The sequence below is a fragment of the Eubalaena glacialis genome, chromosome 4 (assembly GCF_028564815.1).
Source record: "Eubalaena glacialis isolate mEubGla1 chromosome 4, mEubGla1.1.hap2.+ XY, whole genome shotgun sequence".
NCBI classification, from domain to species: domain Eukaryota; kingdom Metazoa; phylum Chordata; class Mammalia; order Artiodactyla; family Balaenidae; genus Eubalaena; species Eubalaena glacialis.
The window spans coordinates 72,855,788-72,878,908 of NC_083719.1; the positions used below are offsets into that span (position 1 = coordinate 72,855,788).

The following is a 23,121-nucleotide window of genomic DNA, read 5'->3' on the forward strand; positions in this document are numbered from 1 at the left end:
CCAGGCTGTCCCCACTGGATAGTTTATACCACCCTCAAAATGATTTCACCAAATCCACTCGATTACTTCTTGTGTCTGTGCCTAGAAAGTTCTCCCTGATGTCATGTTCCACTCTTTTTACACCTAACTTTTTGTGCTGAACTCATCATAAAATCATGAGTTTGTTTTCCTCTTTAGACTTACCCAGATAAAGGGTTGTGCTTTTTTTAAACAAATCATTTGTAACCGTAGCATCTAGCATAGTGGCTGACACACAAGAGGTTTCAATGAATGAATTACATGTGTAGTTAATTATTATTGTTTCTGCTTTTATTTATCCCTTTAAAGGAATGAGCGGAAAAACCAATGATTGTAAATACTTTTTAGCAGGCAAAAATATATCCAGAGGAATGTAGAGGCCGCCTTAGAGAGGTAGAAAGTTATAGAATTAAGTTTATGGTAAAAGGATTTCAGGAAAGCCTTGTAATTTTATCACTGATTTGAATTGGTGTATACTTATAAAGAACTTATGTTCAATTTCAGGTTGCAGAGGAGGGATCCACCATTTCATGTGTGGTGGAGCGAACCAGAGGAGCTCTGGATTATGTGCATGTTTTTTACACCATCTCACAGATCGAATCTGATGGTGTTAATTACCTTGATGATTTTGCTAATGCCAGTGGAACTATCACATTCCTTCCTTGGCAGAGATCAGAGGTAAACTCTACCTTCTCTGTTTCTTTGAAAGCCTCCTGGAAAGCTTTTCCTGGTCTGTTTGTTCTGTAATTTATTTGCAGCTTCCTGCTTTTTAAGCAATTTAGAATATTTAGGCAATTAGTTATATATCGTGGCATAAAATATTTTTGTATTTATTTCTGCAGTGAAAAATTAAGGATGTTAAATAATGTCTGTTATATCTGTTCTTTAATCTCAATATAATAAAAATGGTATAGCTTGAAGATTTATCATTGTGGGTTTTTGGGTATTACTGATACAATGAGAAACTGCAGAATTCTTAATGGTATTCTTCTGGTCAGCCAAGAGGAATTCCTAAAACTGCAATATCATTTTATTTTTAAATTTGGAAAAAATAGGTAAGTTTTCTTTGTTTTGAAAGTACAAGTGATCACCAGTTTTATCAGAAGCTTTCCGTGAATCATTGTCTGATTTCTGAATAGATGCTCCAGAAATAAGTGACACTTATTGTAAGTGAAATTGAGATGAGACCTTCTCCTATATAAATTTTTTTTTACATTCTAATATAAAATGTCTGATATGTTGGAATATTCATATCAGTATAATTTTTCATTAGAAATGTAAATAGTTTATAGGTCATCAGGGATAAATAGTAAAATAACTTAAGACTTGCAAATATCTTTGAAGACATTTCTAAGGGACTTAGGAGTTGATTGGATGAAAAAGATAAAATTAGGAAAAATTTAAAATATTCTTAAGATTTAAAGAGTTCAAGCTAAAGAAGAGTGATCAAATCTCTATAATTTGGGGGAAGAAGGAAACAAATAACTTATAACAGAAGTTCCCAATAGCAGTCTGTAAATAAGAGCCATGATAAATGTTTTACTGCTCTTTGGTAAAATGAGGAAAATTAGGACAACGAGTAAGTTTTCGTAAGGCTGAAATTATTCCATTTAAAGGACTGTAATTTATTCTGATCCTGTCTTTTTCACTTCTTTTTTGGATTTAAATTGCTATTTCTTTTATCAAGTAACAGTGATGATATGTGATAACTTTTTAATGTTCCCACTTGGAAAACAGAGTTGATCCTCAAAATTTTCCCCTGGAAAATTTACCCGCTATGAAATAAAAATATAACTGGAAACCACTGTTTTGTAAAGAGTATTCTTATATATTTTGGAAGAGCTAAGAGTTAATAAAAGTTTGGTCAGGAAAATAGTCGTATATGCTCCTGTCAAGATTTATTTAAAATATTTCCTCTGTCATTTAAAAATTTCTTTAAAAAATAATTGACCTTTAAAGCAACAATAACATTGAATACTGGTGTTGGTTTATAGTACTGTGCCTGCTGGATCTACACTAGCTTCTCAGTCTTACTAAGCCAGAGACTGGATACTGAGGTATCTGCTGATGCTCTGTGACTATGCTTTCCAGCACAGACAGCAGTCAGGTGACCTCCACTTTGCTATTGCCTTCCAGATGTCTGGGGAGTGCATTTAATTAAATACACTTAAATCACATCTAGAAACCTAGCAGCAAGACAGTCTGGGAAGAGTGTGTGTGTGTGTGTGTGTGTGTGTGTTTTGCTGCAGTACAGGAATGTATACTGGAAATGTGTTTTTCAAGTGTTTTTAAATGGCCCATTAGTTATGAAATCAATTGAGTGAGTTATGAGGAAGATTTTCAAAAGAGAATAGAAAATAGCAGAGTGTATAACATATAGTAAAGGTAAATACTGTTTTGTGTACTGAGTCACCATGTGAGATACATTTATACTTTGATAGGGTCTTCAGTTTCAAACTCTTCATTTCACTAACTCAATTGAGCGAGTACTTTGGTATGCTTCAATACTTTAAAAATATTAATTGCTTCATTTTTAATGTACATCTTGATGTTTTGGTATTGCTTTTCATAGCAACATTTGTCAGCTTACTTTCTAGGGGCAAGATATTTTAAATCTTCAGACCACTATTGTTCCCTTTAGTTCAAAAACAATGACAAGATTTGGGTAGAAGTGTCATTTTTATATTTTGAGCACATTGGCCATGCCATGTGTTACTTTATTAATTAAAATTTTGATTAAAATGAACATTAAAACCAAATTCAGATTCTGTTTTGGGCCTACATTAAAAACTACATTAAAAGAAAAGTTCTCCAGATGCTTTTAGGCCTAATGACTAGTGTTTTGGAGATTGCATTTGGAGTTACAGTTTGTTTTCAGACTGTTGTCACCCTCCTTTCTGGAAGAAACCAAGAAATCATACATCATTCCTTCCTGTCCCTCACTCCCTATGCTGAGTCTTTAAGGCCTTGGTCTTCTATTTCCAGAACAAATTAAAATCCATCCATTTTTCCTCATCTCCATTGTCACTGAATTAGTTCAGTACCTCATTAATTCTGGTCAGTCACCTCCTAACTCAGCACCTTGCGTCCTTTCTTGCTCTGTCCACTCTGTTTACATTCTGCCATGGTATTGATTCTAAAATGGAATTCTCATTTTGTCAGTCCCCTGCTTATGATTCTTCCATTTTCCTTTACTCTCTATGGAATGAAGTTCATTTTTTTAATGATAGCATGAACGGTCCCTATGATCTTGACTCCTGTTTATCTGTCCAGACTTTTCTCCCACTCTAGCCTTAGTGGTCTAATTGTAGATACCCAGATGTCTTATTCTTTCATGCTGTTGTTCCTTTTACTTGGAATGTCCTTCCTCATTATTACTCATAACTACAACTAATTCATTAAGACTTGCTTCAGACTTGTCTGTTGTAAAACCTTTACCAGATAGAGTTGATTGTTTTGTTCTCAGTTTACTTTGTACATAACTCTATTATGACATTTTTGCATTGCATTTTAAATGTTTTTCCACAGATCTCTCTCCCACAGAAGACAGTGAGTCTCTTAGCGACTGGGGCCATTTCTAGCCCTGGCACATTGCAGATGTCAAAACATGCTTGTTCAGTTAATAAAAGAAGGAGGAATGGTTTTTTTCACTTCAAATTTTGACATATATTGTAGAGCATGGCTGAGTTATTGCTACTTCCTTTCCTAATGTTTTTTGAGCAGTTTGTGTATGCCAGACTTATAGGGCTCATTGTGGATCTGTTTTCTAGCATTTATTGTGGATCTGTTTTCTAGCATGCGGCTGCTAGTATGTCAGGCTTTCCTTAGGCCAGAACTAGACATGGATACATTGTCCTTTCCTATTGCCTTACCACATTCTATCAGATAACATGCAGTTCCTTAACCAGGAACTCTATACCCTGAGGTTGGTAATACCACTGTCTTTGGTACAAAGAATATATGATACTATATTGATATATCAATGTATAATATATGGTATATTAATACATGACTAGGATATTTTTATACAGAAAGTATTACTCTTCAGCACCCATTATTGATTAAAGAATTAATTTCTCAGATCTCTCTCTCTCTTTCTTTCTCTCTCGCTCTCTATTTTTATGTCTAAGTTTGTGTAGAAATCTGTCATGTTAAAAAGTAACTTTGTTTGGCTGCTTTATTTTCTTCTGATAAGTGGCAAATAATTTCTGCATGCCTCATTGCTTAATGCCTTTGGATTTTTATATTTATAGGTCCTGAATATTTATGTCCTTGATGATGATATTCCGGAGCTTAATGAGTATTTCCGTGTGACATTGGTTTCTGCGGTTCCTGGAGATGGGAAACTAGGTTCAACTCCTACCAGTGGTGCAAGCATAGACCCTGAAAAGGAAACAACAGATATCACCATCAAAGCTAGTGATCATCCATATGGTAACCAAGCCCTTTTGCAAGAATAATCCCCTCTTCTCTGGGTGTACTTGATCTCGCTAAGGGTTTAAGGGACTTCTGCAAATGATTGAAGTAGAACTCCTTCGGATGCTGTAACTTCCGAGCTCTTGGAACTTCTAAGCTGCCATTTTGAGGGACAGTGCTTGTGAAAAAAATATAAGGATCGATTTCTAAAGTTTAATAATATATTTTGAAAAGTATTTTTAAATGCAGGATTATTTTAAATGAAAAAAGTATTTTAATTCATGGTAATCAAATTTTTTTTAATTTTGAAAATTGTCCTACTGTGATATGTTAACACCTAATTGAAATACTTTGTAATTTATATTTTATTTGACTTCAAGAAGTAGCGTTATCACTGTCTGTTTATATTAGTTTCTTTTTGTCTTATGCTGAAAAGTGATAATTTTCTTAATTGGGAAACTATCATAGATGTCTGTCATAATAAGTTGAGACTGTTTTCTGCATTGAAAAGTAATAGTTCTTTTGTAGGAATAAAGCAAGACCATCCAATAAAAGATCTGTGAAGGAAACCTGGGAAGTTCTTCAACTCTGATTTTCATACTTAAATTTTCAAAAAAGCGTGTTGCAAATCCTTTAGGGTGCCATTAATTTTGTTTTGCTATAAATTTAAGGATGAATTCTAGAGAGTCAAATATGAGTAAATGTTTGATAATAATATTTTAAAACTCCATCACTATTCTTTTTATTGATGCTTCCATTAAAAAAAGCTTTCTTTGGGTGGAGACAAGGAAAATTAGCATTTTAATTTTTAACATCCTGAAAACTTACTAACATATTCTGTCAAGAGCATGTTAGTCAGATCTTCACTCGAGTCTTTTCTAAATGAGAGCCCTCTGAATTTTATCCTGGTGATCAAAATAATTGTGTAAGATTGTTTCAAGTGAATAAGAGATTCTTCCACAGATAATTGGGGCAAGAATGCCCTGCTTCTCTTTGTATCTGCCAGGCTTGCTACAGTTCTCCACTGGGCTGCCTCCCCAGCCTGAGGACACAATGACCCTGCCCGCAAGCAGTGCTCCACACATCACCGTGCAAGAGGAAGATGGAGAAGTTAGGTTGCTGGTCGTCCGTGCTCAAGGGCTCCTGGGGAGGGTTATGGCGGAATATAGAACAGTATCACTGACAGCATTCAGTCCTGAGGACTACCAGGTAAATCACTTAATCCTTTTGAAGCAGTATTTATACTCTTAAGACAGACACAGTCCTCTTGGGGGATTGGAAGGGACTTGGCACTGTACCTGGAACTTACTAAACAAGGAAAAGAAGCATTGATGGCTTTTCAGCCTTTAAATTTCTGTGAATTAAAGTATTTCAGTCCACTAAAGCCTGACACTTAAATAGCTGTCATATTGATTTCTCTTGTACCTTATATTTGTCATAGGCTTCATCTGTATTATTTATTTTAAGTTATAGGTTTTAATCATATATATTTAAAATTATGTTTCTTACATGTTTTAAATCCTCTTGTCTGTGTCCATTGAACAACACCAAAATAGTAAAAATATTATATGTCTATGTCATTTCAATTTTAATTTTTTTTTTCTCCAAATGAGAACCAGTGTGGTACTGGCAAAAAACAAAACAAAACAAAACAAAACAAAACCAAAAAACCTGGAATTTGAAACTGGGCAGAACTGGGTTTAAATTGACCTTCTAAATATGTGGCCTTGGGAGACTCAGTCTTTCCTGACCTTAGTTTCCTTATTTGTAAGGGAGAGATAATATCTGCTGGGCCGGGCCACTCTGAGGATTGATGGCAGCATTTTAAGTGTCACGTATAGTACGTGGAACATATATAGTAACCCTCAATAACTGTTGCCTAGTCTTATTATCACCAATACTCATATTAAGTGAATGCTCATAATTTCTTCTCAGCTATACTTCTCAGGAAGTATTTTATATCCTTCAACATTTGTTTTCCCAAAGAATCTTTTTCTTTAAATTTAATATTAGTTTTCTTGATTTTCCTCTTATTCCTAATAAGACCTGTACAAGGGTGTAGTCTTAAGTAATTTGTACATACTTTTTCTCCCAAACCCCAGAAAACTTGACTAATTGCATTCAATTAATTTTGGCTGTATTGCAGTTAGCAGAGTTTTCTTTGCTAACTGCAAGAAGATGATTTCTTCTTTCTCAAACGCTTTTATTGGGCAAGTTATATTTCTCTTGCCCTGACATTTATTTTGTCTTTAGTTTGGTATGTAGTATACTTCATAGGGCATCTCAGCGTGGCTCAGTATTGTCTTCTCTGTGTTCTGTTAAAGAAATACTTTAGTCCTTATATTGATGGTCTTTTTAAAGTTTTTTTTAGCTTTATTGAGGTATAATTGACAAATAAAAATTATATATATTTAAGATTTACAACTTGATATTTTGATACACATATACATTGTGAAATGATTACCACAATAAGCTAATTAACATATCCATCACCTCACAAAGATATAATTTTCTTTCCCTCCCTTCCTTCTTTCTTTCCTTCCTTCCTTCCTTCCTTTCTCTCTTTCTTTCAAGATGCTTAAGATCTACTTTCTTAGCAGATTTCAAGTGTACAATATAGTATTGCTCCAGAACTTACTCACCTTGCATAACTGAAACTTTGCATCCTTTGATAACTTCTCCTTATTTTCCCCTTCTTCCAGCTCCTGGCAAGCACCCTTCTAGTCTAGTTTCTGCTTCTATGAGTTTGAGTGTTTTAGGTTCCACGTATTAGTGAGATCATGAAGTATTTGTCTTTCTGTGTCTGGCTTATTTTACTTAGCATGGTGTTCTTCAGGTTCATCCCTGTTGTGGCGTATGACAGGATTTCCTTTTTTTTTTTTTTTAAGGCTGAATAATATTCTGTTCTATCTACTATCTAATTTTCTTCATTCATCTGCTGAAAGACATTTAGGTTGTTTTCATATCTTGGCTACTGTGAATAATGCTTCAGTGAACATGGGAATGCAGATATCTCTTCAACATAGTGAATTCATTTCCTTTGGATATATATCCAGGAGTGGAATTACTAGATCATATGACGGTTCTATTTTTAAGTTTTTGTGGACCCTGCCTGCCGTTTTCTATAATTGCTATATGAATTTGCATTCCTACCAACAGTGTACAAGCATTTCTTTTTCTCCACATCCTTTCCAATACTTGTCATCTCTTGTCTTTTTAACAGTATCCATTCTAACAGGTGTGAGGTGATATCTCATTGTGCTTTTGATTTGCATTTCCATGATGATTAGTGATGATTTGCACCTTTTCATATAGCTGTAGCCCATTTGTACGTCTCCTTTTGAGAAATGTCTATTCAGGTCCTTTATTCATTAAAAAAATTTAAAAAAAATTTTATACAATTTTTAAAGGTTATGTTCCATTTACAGTTATTATAAAATATTGGCTATATTCTACATGTTATACAGTACATCCTTGAGCCTATCTTACACCCCATAGTACTTCCCACTCCCTCAGCCCTACATTGCCTCGCTACCCCACTGGTAACCATACTTTGTTCTCTATATCTGTGAGTCTGCTTCCTTTTTCTTATATTCACTAGTTTGTTGTATTGTTTAGATTCCACACATAGGTAATATCATACAGTGTTTGTCCTTCTCTGTCTGACTTATTTCACTTAGCATAATGCCCTCTAAGTCCATCCATGTTGCTACAGATGGCAAAATTTCATCCTTTTAATGGCTGAGTAATATTCCATTGTGTATATATATATATATATATATATATATATATACCATATCTTCTTTATCCATTCATCTGTTGATGGACACTTAGGTTGCTTTCATATCTTGGCAATTGTAAATAATGCTGCTATGAACATTGGGTTGCATGTTTCTTTTCAAATTAGTGTTTTAGGTTTTTTTTGGATATATATACTCAAGAATGGAGTTGCTGGGTCATATGGTCGTTATATTTTTAGTTTTTAGAGAAACCTCCATACTGTTTTCCACTGTGGCTGCACCAATTTACATTCCCACCAACAGTGTATGAGGATTCCCTTTTCTCCACATCCTTGCCAACATTTGGTATTTGTGCTCTTTTTGATGATAGCCATTCTGACAGGTGTGAGATGATATCTCATTGTGGTTTTGATTTGCATTTCCCTGATGATTAGCTATGTTGAGCATCTTTTCATGTGCCTGTTGTCCATCTACATTTCCTCTTTGGAGAAATGTCTATTCAGTTCTTCTGCCCATTTTTTATTTGGGTTTTTTTTTTATGTTGAGTTGTATGAACTGTTTATATATGTTGGATATTAATCTCTTGTTGGTCATATCATTTGCCAATATTTTCTCCCATTCAGTAGGTTGTCTTTACATTCTGTCGATGGTTTCCTTTGCTGTGCAAAAGCTTTGAAGTTTAATTAGGTCCCATTTGTTTACTTTTGCTTCCATTGGTCTATGTGTCTATTTTTGTGCCAGTACCATACTGTTTTGATTACTGTAGCTTTGTAGTGTAGTATGAAGTCAGGAAGTTTGATTGCTCCAGCTCTGTCCTCAAGATTGTTTTGGCTATTCAGAGTCTTTTGTGTTTCATACAAATTTTAAAATTATTTGTTCTAGTTCTGTGAAAAATGACATTAAGGGACTTCCCTGGCAGTCCAGTGGTTAAAACTTCACCTTCCAATGCAGGGGGTGCAGGTTGATCCCTGGTTGGGGAGCTAAGATCCCACATGCCTCGTGGCCAAAAAACCAAAACATAAAACAGAAGCAATATTGTAACAAATTCAATAAAGACTCCAAAAAAATGGTCCACATCAAAAAAATCTTTAAAAAAATGACATTAATATTTTGATAGGGATTGCATTGAATCTGTAGATTGCCTTGGGTAGTATGGTCATTTCAGCAATACTGATTCTTTCAATTTAAGAACACGGTATATCTTTCCATCTGTTTGTGTCGTCTTCAGTTTCTTTCATCATCATCGTATAGTTTTCGGAGTACAAGTCTTTTACTTCCTTAGGTAGGTTTAGTCCTAGGTATTTTATTCTTTTTGACACGATTGTAAATGTGACTGTTTCCTTAATTTCTCTGATACTTTGTTGTTAGTGTATAGAAATGCAACAGATTTCTGTATATTAATTTTGTGTCCTGCAACTTTACCAGATTCATTGATGAGCTCTAGTAGTTTTCTGGTGGTCTCTTTAGGATTTTCTATGTATACTATCATGTTGTCTGCAAACAGTGACAGTTTTACTTCTTCCTTTCCAATTTGGATTCCTTTTATTTTTTTTCTTGTCTGACTGCTGTGTCTAGGACTTCCAATACTATGTTGAATTAAAGTGGCGAGAGTGGGTATCCTTGTCTTGTTCCTGATCTTAGAAGAAATGCTTTCAGCTTTTCACCATTGAATATGTTGTTAGCTGTGGGTTTGTCATATATGGCCATCCCCAGTCTCCAGTTGGATTATCATTTTCTTTAATAACTAAAACAAAATGAAACAAACAAAAAAATCTATGTATGTATCCTTCATGACTATCAGAAAGCTAATACCCTTGGAGATGTTTCTGAGAATTTTCAGGCCATGGGTTGCAGAATGGATGTTGTGTTAGCAGGTATGAAAACAACATGAATCTCATTGTACATCTCCATTAGAGCTCTTGTGACCAGGTGCATTGTCAATGAGCAGTAATATTTTGAAAGGAATATTTTTTTCTGAGAAGTAGGTCTCTACAGTAGGCTTAAATATTTAGTAAACCATGTTGTCAACAGATGTGCTGTCATCTAGGCTTTGTTGTGCCACTTACAGAGCACAGGTATAGTAGATTTAGCATAATTCTTAAGGGCCCTAGGATTTTCGGAATGGTAAATGAGCATTGGCTTCAACGTAAAGTCACCAGCTGCATTAGCCACTGCTAAGAAAGTTAGCCTGTCTTCAGAGGCTTTGAATCCTGCCATTGAATTCTCCTGTCTAGTTATGAAAGTCCTAGATGGCGTTTTCTTCCAATATAACACTGTTTTAACTACATTGAAAATCTCTTGTTTAGTGCAGCCGCCTTCATTCATTATCTTAGCTAGATCTCCTGGATAACTTGCTGAAGCTTCTACATCAGCACTTGCTGTTTCACCTTGTACTTCTGTGTTATAGAGATGGCATCTTCCCATCAACCTTATGAACTAACTTCTGCTAGCTTCAGACTTTTCTTCTGCAGCTTCCTTACCTCTCTCAGCCTTTATGGAACTGAAGAGAGTTAGGGCCTTGCTGTGGATTAGGCTTTGGCTTAAGGGAATGTTGTGGCTGGTTTGATTTTCTATATAACTACTAAAACTTTCTCCATATCATCAATAAGGCTGTTTTGTTTTCTTATCATTCATGAGTTCACTGGAGTAGCACTTTTAATTTACTTCAAGAACTTTTCCATTGCATTTAAAACTTAGCTAACTGTTTGGCTCAAGAGGTGTAGGTTTTGGCCTGTCTTGGCTTTTGACATGCCTTTCTCACTAAGCTTAATAATTATTTCTAGCTTTTGATTTAAAGTGAGAGACATGTGACTCTTCCTTTCACTTGAACACTTAGAGGTCATTGTAGGGTTACTGATCAGCCTAATTTCAATATTGTTGTATCTAAGGGAATAGGAGGCCCCAGAAGAGGGAGAGAGATGGGGGAATGACTAGTCAGTGGAGCAGTCAGAGCACACACAATTATTAAGTTAGCTGTCTTATATGGGTGTAGTTCCCTGTGCCCCAAAACAATTACAATAGTAACATCAAAGATCACTGATCACAGATCACCATTAACAAATACAACAATTATGAAAAAGTTTGAAGTATTGTGAGAATTACCAAAATGTGACACAGAGACAAGAAGTAAGGGAATGCTATTGGAAAACATGGAACCAATAAACTTGCTCTACGCAGGGTCGCTAAAAACTTTAATTTGTAAAAAATACAATATCTGCAAGGTGCAATAAGGCGAAGTGCAATGAAATAAGTTATGCCCGTAGAAATTTGGAAGTTGGGAACATATACATGACATTAAAAGCCTAGAATATGGTAGCCTTGTCTAGAGATAGGGTCTAGAGGGAATCTGATGAAAAATAGTTTTTCCAGGTCCTAGGAGAATGTTAAAATTGGCAGAGAACACAAAGATGAGCTAAAAAGGTAGGAAAAATAGGGAATGTGGTATCACGGAACACCAGAGAGAGAGGGAGTGGCCAATTGTGTAAGATATTGCTGAGGTCAAATAATATGGTTTCCTAAGACAGTCAAATGTTATTTCTGCTGTTAAGATTTGTAGAATTACTCCTTTGATGACTGCACTCTAGGCAAGGTTAATTACTTTTTTTTTCTTGAGCTGCTATATGTCTTTTATAGCAGTTGTTTTCTATTCTATGCTTAATACTCCTTAGGGAATGTTTTCGTGGAGATACAGATATGATTTGGCTGTTTTTGAATCCCAAGCATCTAAAATGGTGCAACGCACATGCTGTGTGTTTGAAAATATTGAAAAAAATTAGTAAGTGAGTGATTAAGTGCATTGGTACTTGGGTTCCTCAGTTTAGCTTTAGGATCATTAATTGCTCCGCAGGATGAAATATAGTTGTCCACAAAAGCTAACCCTAGAAAAAATTTAAACATCTTTAAAATTTATTCTCATGACTTGAGGGGAAAATGCTTATATTAGATAGTGGGAGAAAAAGGGCCTTAAGACTTTAAATAACTACTTTTCTAGTAGCTATGAACTTTTCTGATGGGAGATCTGTATTGCAAATTGCAATTGTGATATAATCAAGGAAAGATTAATGCCCAGTGGATTGATATTTATTATTGCTAGGGGAAATTTTTGGAATGAAAATACCATTATTATTATGCAGTGAGTATTTAAATTACTCAATGACATAAACCGAATAGTTCTCAATATACTTAATCAAAAGAATTCCATGCATCTCATTGACTTAATTCTTTAGGAATTTGTGGATGTCACCTATTCAGATTTCTCATTTGCCTTAAAAATTTTTTTTGATGAATAGGAAAATAAGAGAGATCAAAATCCATCTGCTTTATTTAGTTTGAGGATATTTGTTTAGAATTTATATTGAACACTATTCATATCCACTTAAATGTTTTCAATTTTATATTTTACTTCATCTGTTTCAGTATTTATAACAATTTGGGATATAGTGAACATTCTCATTTTACACATTCACATACAGAGTAATTATAATCTAATGGATAAATCTTTTATTTATATTTCAGAGTGTTGCTGGTACCTTAGAATTTCAACCAGGAGAAAGATTTAAGTACATTTCTGTTAACATCACTGATAATTCTATTCCTGAATTGGAAAAATCCTTTAAAGTTGAGTTGTTAAACTTGGAGGGAGGAGGTAAGACTCAAAAATGTCAAATATTTACTTGTACACTCACCATAGTGGTAGTAGATTCTATTAAGGAAATAGGTTCTTTTGAATTAACCTATTGTGCTGGTTTTCCCCCTTTCATTACCCATTGGTCTTTTCCTAAAGTAGATGTGCTTTTACAATGAAATAATTTAATTATACTGAATCACCAAATTATAGCTATCATTCAGAGTAGGTGCCCCTAAAATCACCTCTCTACCTTCTTCCTTATTTCAGTTTTCACAGTAGCTCCTTTAGAGCTACCTCCAGCTGTAGAACAGGTCAAAGTTAATCTCTTTAGATAATCCATTATGAGGTGATTATCAATAAAACAGGTTAACAATACCTTACTCTCAATTCTGTAATGCCGAAAACTCTGATTATCACAGATTTTTGGAGTCAAAAATCCATTTTGTGGCAAAACTCATCTGTATTGAAGACAGGCTACTTATAATCTTTATTTATCCCACTTAGATTAACTACATACGTTTCTTTGCAGAAGTATCACTGTGTTTGATTATCAGGTGCTACTGGGGGTGTTACAGTATACATGAGATGTGTACCATATTACCTTTATAAATGTAAGAATTTGGGAGTTGGTATGGTATTCAACAGGTCAGTCTCTTCCATTACAAAACTGGTATTATTAGCTTATTATTATTTTTATGTTTTGATGAAGAAAGTCATAGTACTGAGTAAGCCATCCAAAGGGAGAAATTGGATAAGACAGAAATACTAAGATTGTCTTTTAGTATGCAGTGAGACTTTGGGGTAAGTATGACAAAATTTTCCCATGTTTCCCTTCCTTGTTTTCCCAAAGCCAGGTGGCAGCAAAGGAGGACAAGCCAGGGAAATGATTAAACAGCGCCACAGCTTGGTTGACTACATAAAACAGTGAAAGTATGCTGGACAACCTGCTGGGCTGGTGTCATGTAACAATACCAGCTTTGCTTGTCTCTAGAGACAAGTCCTTTCATTTCCAAATCATTATTATCATGAAACGACTTCATTAATCAGAGGTCACTATAAAGTATTTGAAGAGTTGTTCTTTGTATTACTTATAGCTAAAAATACTTGTGTAATAGAGAAACCGTTAGTGAGCATTACCTAATATTGATTAATAAGGAGCATCAGATATTCTTCAGAAATGATATTTGTGATCATAGTGATACTTGTGATTTTATATAGAAACTTCCTCCTGTATCTCTAGAATATGCATCGTTATGTATTAATTGGGCATGAGTACTCATTTGAAAACCAATCTTGCACCTTAAGTGGGCAATACTGGCAGAGAATCTGATCCTCCCCGCCCCCTTTGAGTGTGCATTGGAAGCAGAGGAATCTAGACGCTGGCCTCCGTTCCTCGAGTCGTAGCTGGGACTGCCTAAGAGGTGAAATAGCTTGTAGAGCTAAATTCTTTTGAGGATCAAAGGAGAAACCCTTATTCCTCACTGTTTTACCTGTAAGACTAATTCTACATATGATAGCCACCTGAGTAGATGTTTTATGCTGGCCAGGGTACATTGGTGTTAAATTTCACCCCTCTTCCTCACAACTTGTGGTTAATATGGAAGCCAAGCCATGCACTGGATAGTCCCTGAAATCCATTTTGCCTCTTATGTCTCTAAGATCATTTCAGGTTTTGAGTGCCATAAATTCTCATATATATCCCAGTCCTTTGGAGGGGAAGCACAGAAGAGCAGGGCAGATCTTAGACTGGCATGTCAATCAAGGATACTGGTAGAAGCACATAGGTGTGGATGTGGTCTTGCTACTCTTACTCCTTTTCCACTGCTGCCATCGCTGCCCTTCCTGTCTTCTTTGTTTGCAGATATTTGGCAAAATGATGGTTGGCTTGTGAGTGTAGTGGAAGTAAAGTTAGAATCACTTTCTCTTTATTATAGTCTTTATATATTGCCAGGGTACTTCATTTTCTACACTATTATTTATTTGGTCTGTACAGTAGTTCTGTAAAAGGCAGCAGACACCTTTCATAGGTGAGAAAAGTGAGGTACCAAGAGGTTTAGTGACTTGCTGAAGGTTTTACAAATGGTGTCTCTCACAGCCAGGGCTGAAGCTGAGGTTTTTAGGCTGCTTGTTTAGGATTCTTTGAGAAATGTCAGTGGCAAAAGGGTGATCAAGCCTGAGAATGGTACATATGGTGGGAATTTAAGTGTGTGGTTGAAGGGAAATGTTAGATGCCTGTCCCTAATTTTGAATTGGTGGTTGTAAGTGGTAAGGTGACTGTCAAAGGTATATAGGACTAAGTGTAAGCTGATACGTGCACACAGATGTTTAAAAAATATTTAAAATGTTAAAAACAATTTACACTGTTGTAAAGTGAAAATTTAAAAATAAAACTAGTTAAATTGGCAGAAATGGGACATGCCAATTACAGCCTACATGGAATATTTCCTGAAGCTATGAATGAAAGTTTTATATATTGGTAGCTTGACTAATGTTATACTATTACCACCTAATCTTTTTTTTTTTTTTGAAGAATGCATGTCTAATATTACTGTATTTTCCTCTTTGCTGGATACGTTTTAAGAACTCTCAATTTTCTCATTGTGTCAACGTGTGTTGCGTGGGTTGTGTCTCTGTGTTTCTCCTTGTGAAGTGACTGAACTCTTTAGGGTTGATGGCAGTGGTAGTGGTGATGGGGACATGGAATTCTTCCTTCCAGCTATTCACAAACGTGGTAAGCAGCTGTTCCAAGGCCCTTTACTATTCTACATTTTAACTTTTCTTTTTAGAGACAAGAATATTAACCATTTATTGATACCTACTACATGCAGGTCCTTTATGTATTTTGTCTCATTAACCAGCACAACTTTATGAAGTATTATTTGTTCCGTGTTATTGTCAGCCAGCTAGAAAGTGATCAAATCACAATCAGGTCCTGTCTGCCTCCAAAGCCCAGACTCTCCTCCTCTCTGTGTGAACCTAGTGCAGTTTCCTGATTCTAATTGTAACAGAAATTTTGCTTGGTATCATTTACAAAAGAGATTATTGAAAAAGATTTTACATCGCTTTGAGTACCTGAAAAAGAGATAAATAGAACATTTATACTTCCATGTAAAATGTATCACACTGATTTTCTTTACGAAAACAAATGGGTCTTTATATGTAACTTTTAATCAGAACAAATGGGAAAGAGAAATTAAGAAGAAAACAAATGGAGAGAATAAGTTGCCAGTTAATGGGCAGGAATATTGAAAAGAGGATGCCTTTTGAATTATATTCGTATACAAACATGATTCAGCTTTTTACCTCAAATATTTTTCATATTAAGGGAGAATACATAGAATACTTGTTTTCTTTAGGGAGCACTCTTACTAAACCTCAAAAGGATTCCTGTTGAGGAATCCTCAAAACATTCCTTTTTCACCATGTCAGGTTTTATATTTTAGTTTCAGAACTCATGTTCCCACCCCACTCATTCCTGACTTCCATCAATGCCTCATGTAACTTCTGTATTTAATTACTCTCCTAATTTTGGGATTGTTTATTTTCTCATTCGCATCCATTAATACAGCATGAAAGTTGAACATACTTCTTAGGAAAAAATTAAATACTTCTTTAGATCTTGGCATCTTTTTAGTTATAGGACTGGATGAGACCAGGAGAGGTAGATCTATAATATCATAATATGATGAAAATAGGCCTAGAATTAATGCACATTTGGAAACCAAGAATCTGTGCAGTCAGATTGATGAAAATCGTAGGGAAACTACTGTTTCATAAGGGTAAGAATCATTTTGGCTCACGTTCTTCTGAGGTTAGCAAAGGTCATGGGAGACTTTCCTCATATGCTCCATGTGGGAGAATGTTCTCTTTCATAGAGAAGAAAAAGAAAAACAAGTTTTCCTTATTCATCTTCAAGTGCTTATGCAGCACTTGTATATCACGTTAGTGCCCAGACAGAGGAAGGTCATAAAAGCGTGAATATGTGTGGCAGCCATTTGTGTGTGCCTTTCTTTCTAAAGCAAATTAGAACATGCTCAGTGAATGGTACATCTCTTTTCAAAAAGTTGTTCCTTGCTTTTCCCTTTGGTTTGTAAATTACTGATTAACATTTTCTTCTGTTTGTTGGAACTTATCCATGCAGCCAGTCTAGGAGAGGCTTCCCAAATTCTAGTGACAATTGCAGCCTCTGACCATGCTCACGGTGTATTTGAATTTGGCCCTGAGTCGCTCTTTGTCAGTGGAACTGAACCAGAAGATGGGTACAGCACTGTTATATTAAAGGTGAGTACGTTTTCCTCCAGTCCTAGACATTGCTTTTAACACTGTTTTATTGTATTATTAAGGTGTACTTTATGTTCATTTTTTTCTATTTAAGTGGAGGGGAATGAGTCTAGAGGCACAGACAATTCAAACTGCTAATTAAACAGTGATTTGGCATTTGTCTTTGTATTTCACTTTGCATACAAATTCATCTCATGACTCTGAGGATTCCTGACTCTTTAAGGAATACAGTGGATCTGTACTACATAGATTTTTGTATTGATTCACATAGGCTGTGGTAACAAACATCTCCAAAATCTCATTGGCTTACTACAACAAAGATTTATTTTTCACTCATGGTTTATGTCCATCTGAGGTGGGCTGTCATCAGTGACTTAGGACTGAGGATTGTAGAGGCTACATCTCAACAGGTGCTTCTCTCTCCACGGAGTGGGGAAATGTGAATGTGAGGAACTGCACACTGGCTCTTCAGCTTCTTTCTGGAAGTGATTCACAGCATTTCCACTTAACTTCTTTGGTCAGAGCAAGTGCAAGTCACATGACAACGCTAATGTAACCAGGTAGAGAAGTCAATCCTGGCTTGTATCTCTCCCAGAAGGAAAGAAAATCCAAAACATTTGTGAACAGCAATAATAACAACTCTGTGTGTGTGTGTGTGTGTGTGTGTGTGTGTGTGTGTGTGTATGTGTATGTCTGTATGTCTGTGTGTGTCTACTCTGCATTCATCCAGTAGGAATTAAGTAGGATTCTATGGTTAAATAATTTAGAGGAGCTAGAAACTTGCTCAGCTTTCTCAGATTTTATACAAGTGATATGAAGGATCACTCAAAATATATCCTTTTTGTATTCTCATGGCAGATCTTCAGTAAACTGTTGTGGAGTAAATTAAACAACTTCAGAAGGGATAACTAATTTATTTTATTATTATTATTTTTTTGGCTGCTTTGGGTCTTCGTTGCTGTGCACAGGCTTCTCATTGCGGTGGCTTCTCTTGTTGCGGAGCACGAGCTCTAGGCGTGCGGGCTCAGTAGTTGCAGCACGTGGGCCCTAGAGCGTGTGGGCTTCAGTAGTTGTGGCACATGGGCTCAGTAGTTGCGGTGCGCAGGCTCTAGGGTGCGTGGGCTTCAGTAGTTGTGGCTCATGAGCTTAGTTGCTCCGCAGCGTGTGGGGTTGAGTGGGGGTTACTTTTCGTTGTGGAGCGCGGGCTTCTCATTGCAGTGGCTTCTCTTGTTGCAGAGCATGGGCTCTAGGCAAGCGGGCTCAGTAGCTGCAGCATGCAGGCCCTAGAGCACATGGGCTTCAGTAGTTGTGGCATGCAGGCGCAGTAGTTGTGGCTCACGGGCTTAGTTGCTCCATGGCACCTGGGATCTTCCCAGACCAGGGATTGAACCCGTGTCCCCTGCATTGGCAGGCAGATTCTTAACCACTGTGCCACCAGAGAAATCCCGATAACTAATTATTGGATTGGCCAAAAAGTTCCTTCGGTTTTAAAGTAAAAATAAAAGACACATTTTTCATTTTCACCAAGAACTTTATTGAACAACGTATTCACCCTTCTGTTCCACTACCTTCCGCCATTTTTCAGGCAACGTCATAATTCCATCTTCCCAAAACTTTTTATCTTTTTGAGCAAAGAACTATTCCAGGTGTCTTTTACAGTCTTCCAGGGAATTGAAATTTTTTCCATTAAGAGAGAATTTTGTAAAGACTGAAATAAACGGAAATCCGAAGGTGCAGTGTCTGGTGAATATGGCAGATGAATCAGAACTTCCCAGCCAAGCTGTAACAGTTTTTGCCTGGTCATCAAAGAAACATACGGTCTTGCGTTATCCTAGTGGAAGATTTTGTGTTCTCTGTTGACTAATTCTGGATGCTTTCCGTCGAATGCTGCTTTCAGTTGGTCTAGTTGGGAGCAGCACTTGTTGGAATTAATCGTTTGGTTTTCCGGAAGGAGCTCATAATAGAGGACTCCCTTCCAATTCCACCATATACACAACATCACCTTCTTTGGATGAAGACCAGCCTTTGGTGTGGTTGGTGGTGGTTCATTTCACTTGCCCCACGATCTCTTCCATTCCACATTATTGTACAGTATCCACTTTTCATCGTCCATCACAATTTGTTTTAAAAACGGAACATTTTCATTACATTTCAGTAGAGAATCGCATGCGAAAATGCAGTCAAGAAGGTTTTTTCCCCTTAACTTATGTGGAACCCAAACATCAAAGCGGTTAACATAACCAAGCTGCTGCAGATGATTTTCAGTGCTTGATTTGGATATTTTGAGTATGTCGGCTATCTCCCACGTGGTATAACGTTGATTGTTCTCAAGTAATGTTTTTATTTGATCGCTGTCAATTTTAACTGGTCTACCCAACCGTGGAGTATCATCCAGCGAGAAATCTCCAACATGAAACTTCACAAACCACTTTTGACGTGTTCAATCAGTCACAGCACCTTCTCCATACACTGCACAAATCTTTTTTTGCATTTCAGTTGTGTTTTTACCTATCTTGAGATAATACAGCTATATGCTGAAAATGTTGCTTTTTTCTTCCATCTTTAATATTAAAATGGCTACACAAAAATTCACCAGTTTTGTTAAGTTTTCTTTTTTTTAATGCACGCTGATATGATAGCCGTCACAATACAATCTAACAAAATTGTTTCTAATGAAGTTAAAGACAACTAAGCACTACTAGAGCCATCTTACGGAAAAAACCAAATGAACTCTTTGGCCAACCCAATACTAAAGAAAGAAAAAAAAAAAGGATTAAGGGAAAGCATCAAGTTTTATAAATTCCTGTCTCTAACTTTATTTTGAGCCAGCATTCATATTTTAAGTATAAATAAAAATTACTTTTAGTTGGGACTTAACTTGAAGTGATTTTTTTTAGGCTTTTCATTCTTTTTAACATACTGTTGACAAAATATTTCTTGCTTTTTAAATGTGTTTTATATAACCTTGGGTTATGTACTTTTTTGGTGAATTTTTGTTTTTTATATTATATTGAACATACAATTAAATATAATTTGTTTTAAAAAATGAGTTTTATGGCTAACTTTTCAGAAAAATTATCAGTCATCTATTCCTTACAATAAAGTATATACCTTCTTTGCAGGAAATGTAAACATTTTCATGAATATACTTAAATATAAGACACTGTTAATTACATTTGCTTTATTACTAATATATGTTATAGTTGCAGAAGTGATACAGCTATAGTTTAGTTAGAAGCTAAAAATGTTCAGTCAGTCTGTCATTTCGTGCAACAATCACTTTTTAAGTGGGACTCCCTGAAGGTCTTCAAATATGGGTAGTACATTGCCTTCAAGAATTTTATATTCTTGAGAACAGCTTATATAAAATAAAATAAAAAATTAATATCCCATTATCATTCTGTATTTACAGACCTCTAAGTCAATGGTTTTAATTCCTCTTTTAATACATTTTAATATTAAATATTTTAAAGATTATGAGAAGTCATGGGACTCTGTCTCGAGTGACTTTGCTTTGGAGCATAGACTCTGATCCTGATGGCGATCTGGCCTTCACCTCTGGCAACGTCACATTTGAGATTGGACAGAAGAGCGCCAACATCACAGTGGAAATATTGCCTGATGAAGATCCAGAATTGGATAAGGCATTCTCTGTGTCTATCCTCAGTGTCTCCAGTGGCTCTTTGGGAGTTCATACTAATGCCACATTGATAGTTTTGGCTAGTGATGATCCTTATGGGGTCTTCATCTTTTCTGAGAAAAATAGACCTATTAAAGTGGAGGAAGCCACCCAGAACATCACGTTGTCAATAATAAGGTTAAAAGGCCTCCTGGGAAGAGTCAAAGTCACATATGCAACACTGGATGATATGGAAAAACTGCCTTATTTTCCACCTAATTTAGCCAGAGCAACTCAAGGAAAAGACTATATTCCAGCTTCTGGATTCGCTCTTTTCAGAGCCAATCAGAGTGAGGCAACAATAACTATTTCAATTTTGGATGATGATGAACCAGAAAGGTCGGAGTCTTTGTTTATTGAACTGCTCAACTCTACTTTAATAGAGAAAGTACAGAATCGCCCAAGTAAGTAACCATTAGTGTGTTGTTATTATTATTAGAGGTAAGAATCCTGAAACAATAAATTAAGAATTTGGTATAGTAGAAAATTCTATAAAAGTAATAAGTTCTAACTTTGAAAGCATCTTCTTACAAAAGTTTATCGATAAGGCAAATGGAAGTGGGACACTTGAAAACATGAAATCATGTTTTAAAAGCCTGTTATATTCCCAGACTAAATTTTTAGAAGTGTCTGTGTAATCCAGTGTAACTGATCTCTAGTACTATTGTACTTGATATTGTAGCTTCCAAAACATTCTGGAATCAATCTGGGGATTCCAAGGACAGTCCTGGTAGCAAGATGCTGAGTCTCTTTCGCCTTGATCCACTCTGGAAGATTCCTTAACCAACAGAGTCTCTTTGTATTAGTGAGGAGCATGAGTGAGGATCTGGCAACTGCATGAGGGAAGGCGGGGGACAGGGCTATGTAGTAGTAAGAAATCCTGGAAATTTTGCGGGTCACCGTGAGAGCTGAGAAGAAGGCAGTGGTTGGGGATAAGAATGAGGAATGCAGAGTGACCCGTGTTGGGCAGAGGATCTGGCGCAGCAGCTTCTATTGGAACACAGCAGCCTCTACCCCTGGGGTTGTGGCTCAGTAGCTTTGTAGAGAGAGGGGGGCTACTAGTTGAGAGCAGGGCCTGAGCTTGGGGAGCTAAAGGTAGTTATTGCACTATAGCTTGTTCATTAGTCACATCTCTCTGCGAAGACGTATAACTTTAGAAAGGGGGTTTTAAATAAAGAGAAGAATCTAGATTTCCTGGAACAGGACAACAAGGAAAGGAAGAATGGTGATATTAATTTAATATCAGTTTTAGGATAATATTTGTAAATATTTATAAATGTAATACAGTAAATAAATATGTATCTAACAATATAATAAAAACCTTCTTAAGGAAATTGGAATTAAATAGTTCAAAGAGTGAAATTTAAGATCTGCATGTTGACTGTGTTCTGCCATATAGATTAAGGTTTCTTACAAGTAAATTTCTTCACCTTACTGATATACTGTATAGTGAGCACCATTCTTGCCCACAGTGTAATTGTAGTCCAGGGTTATAGAAGGAAATTTACTTTCTAAATTTACAATTTACAACTGCTAGCATTAAATTTTCAGGTTACAGTCAAGGTTAAAATTCTCACACAATAACCCATCCCTTTTTTTCTTAGCAAGATTTAGCATCAGTTAAAATAGCAAATACATTGAAAAAAACCCCAATAATTAGTCTTATTAAGTAAGAATTATAAAACATAGCCCTGTTTTCAAGGAACTCACAGTTTATTGATTGAGCTAGAAATAAAACCGGGAGGGAGGATCACATATAGCAGTGGCTAGGAGCGATGGTTGCTGGTGCAGATAACTTAGGTTCAAGTGTATAGTAATAAATTGTTGCCCATAAACTTTTAAAGCCCCAGTTTCCTAATCTACAATACAGAATTATTATAGGGCTTAAATATCATAATATATGTGAAAATGAATACAGTGTCTGGCACGTGGTAAGCATTCAATAAATGTGAACGATTATTATTAATAAAGTGGTATATGCAAAATATTAATGTGCTGTGGAATGGGAGAAACAGTCAACATGTATTTATGCTTGATATGTTCCTGGAACCATGCAGCATACTTGGGGCGATTCAGAATAGGCATAAGCTATGATGTGAAATAATTAAAGGACAATTAAGTGCATTAGAAAGAAAACAGTAAATGTCATTAAAAATGAAGAAAAAGAACAATTAAGTGCAAATCTATGTGATAGTGTCTCAATTTTAATAGGCAAAATCAGTGTAGGACCTGATAGGGTCTCTGTACTCTGCTCTGAGTGTAATCATCAACCTTCAGGAGAGCAGTGTGAGAAGACTGGTGATGAACAGGCGCAGGGCAGGATGAACAGTCGTGGATAATTGAAGGTTTGATGAGGAATT

At 35.9% G+C, this 23,121-nt stretch overlaps 1 protein-coding gene across 1 annotated transcript in view; it reads left to right on the top strand.

Annotated features, from left to right (window-relative positions):
* The window catches only part of ADGRV1 (adhesion G protein-coupled receptor V1), a 560,722-nt gene that overhangs the window by 78,516 nt on the left and 459,085 nt on the right, over positions 1-23,121 (top strand). The window contains exons 22-28 of the mRNA XM_061188957.1: positions 523-696; positions 4,272-4,452; positions 5,441-5,643; positions 12,690-12,819; positions 15,452-15,532; positions 16,943-17,082; positions 20,556-21,165. Of these exons, the coding sequence (XP_061044940.1) occupies positions 523-696; positions 4,272-4,452; positions 5,441-5,643; positions 12,690-12,819; positions 15,452-15,532; positions 16,943-17,082; positions 20,556-21,165 (1,519 nt within the window). The remainder of the gene's footprint in view (positions 1-522; positions 697-4,271; positions 4,453-5,440; positions 5,644-12,689; positions 12,820-15,451; positions 15,533-16,942; positions 17,083-20,555; positions 21,166-23,121) is intronic.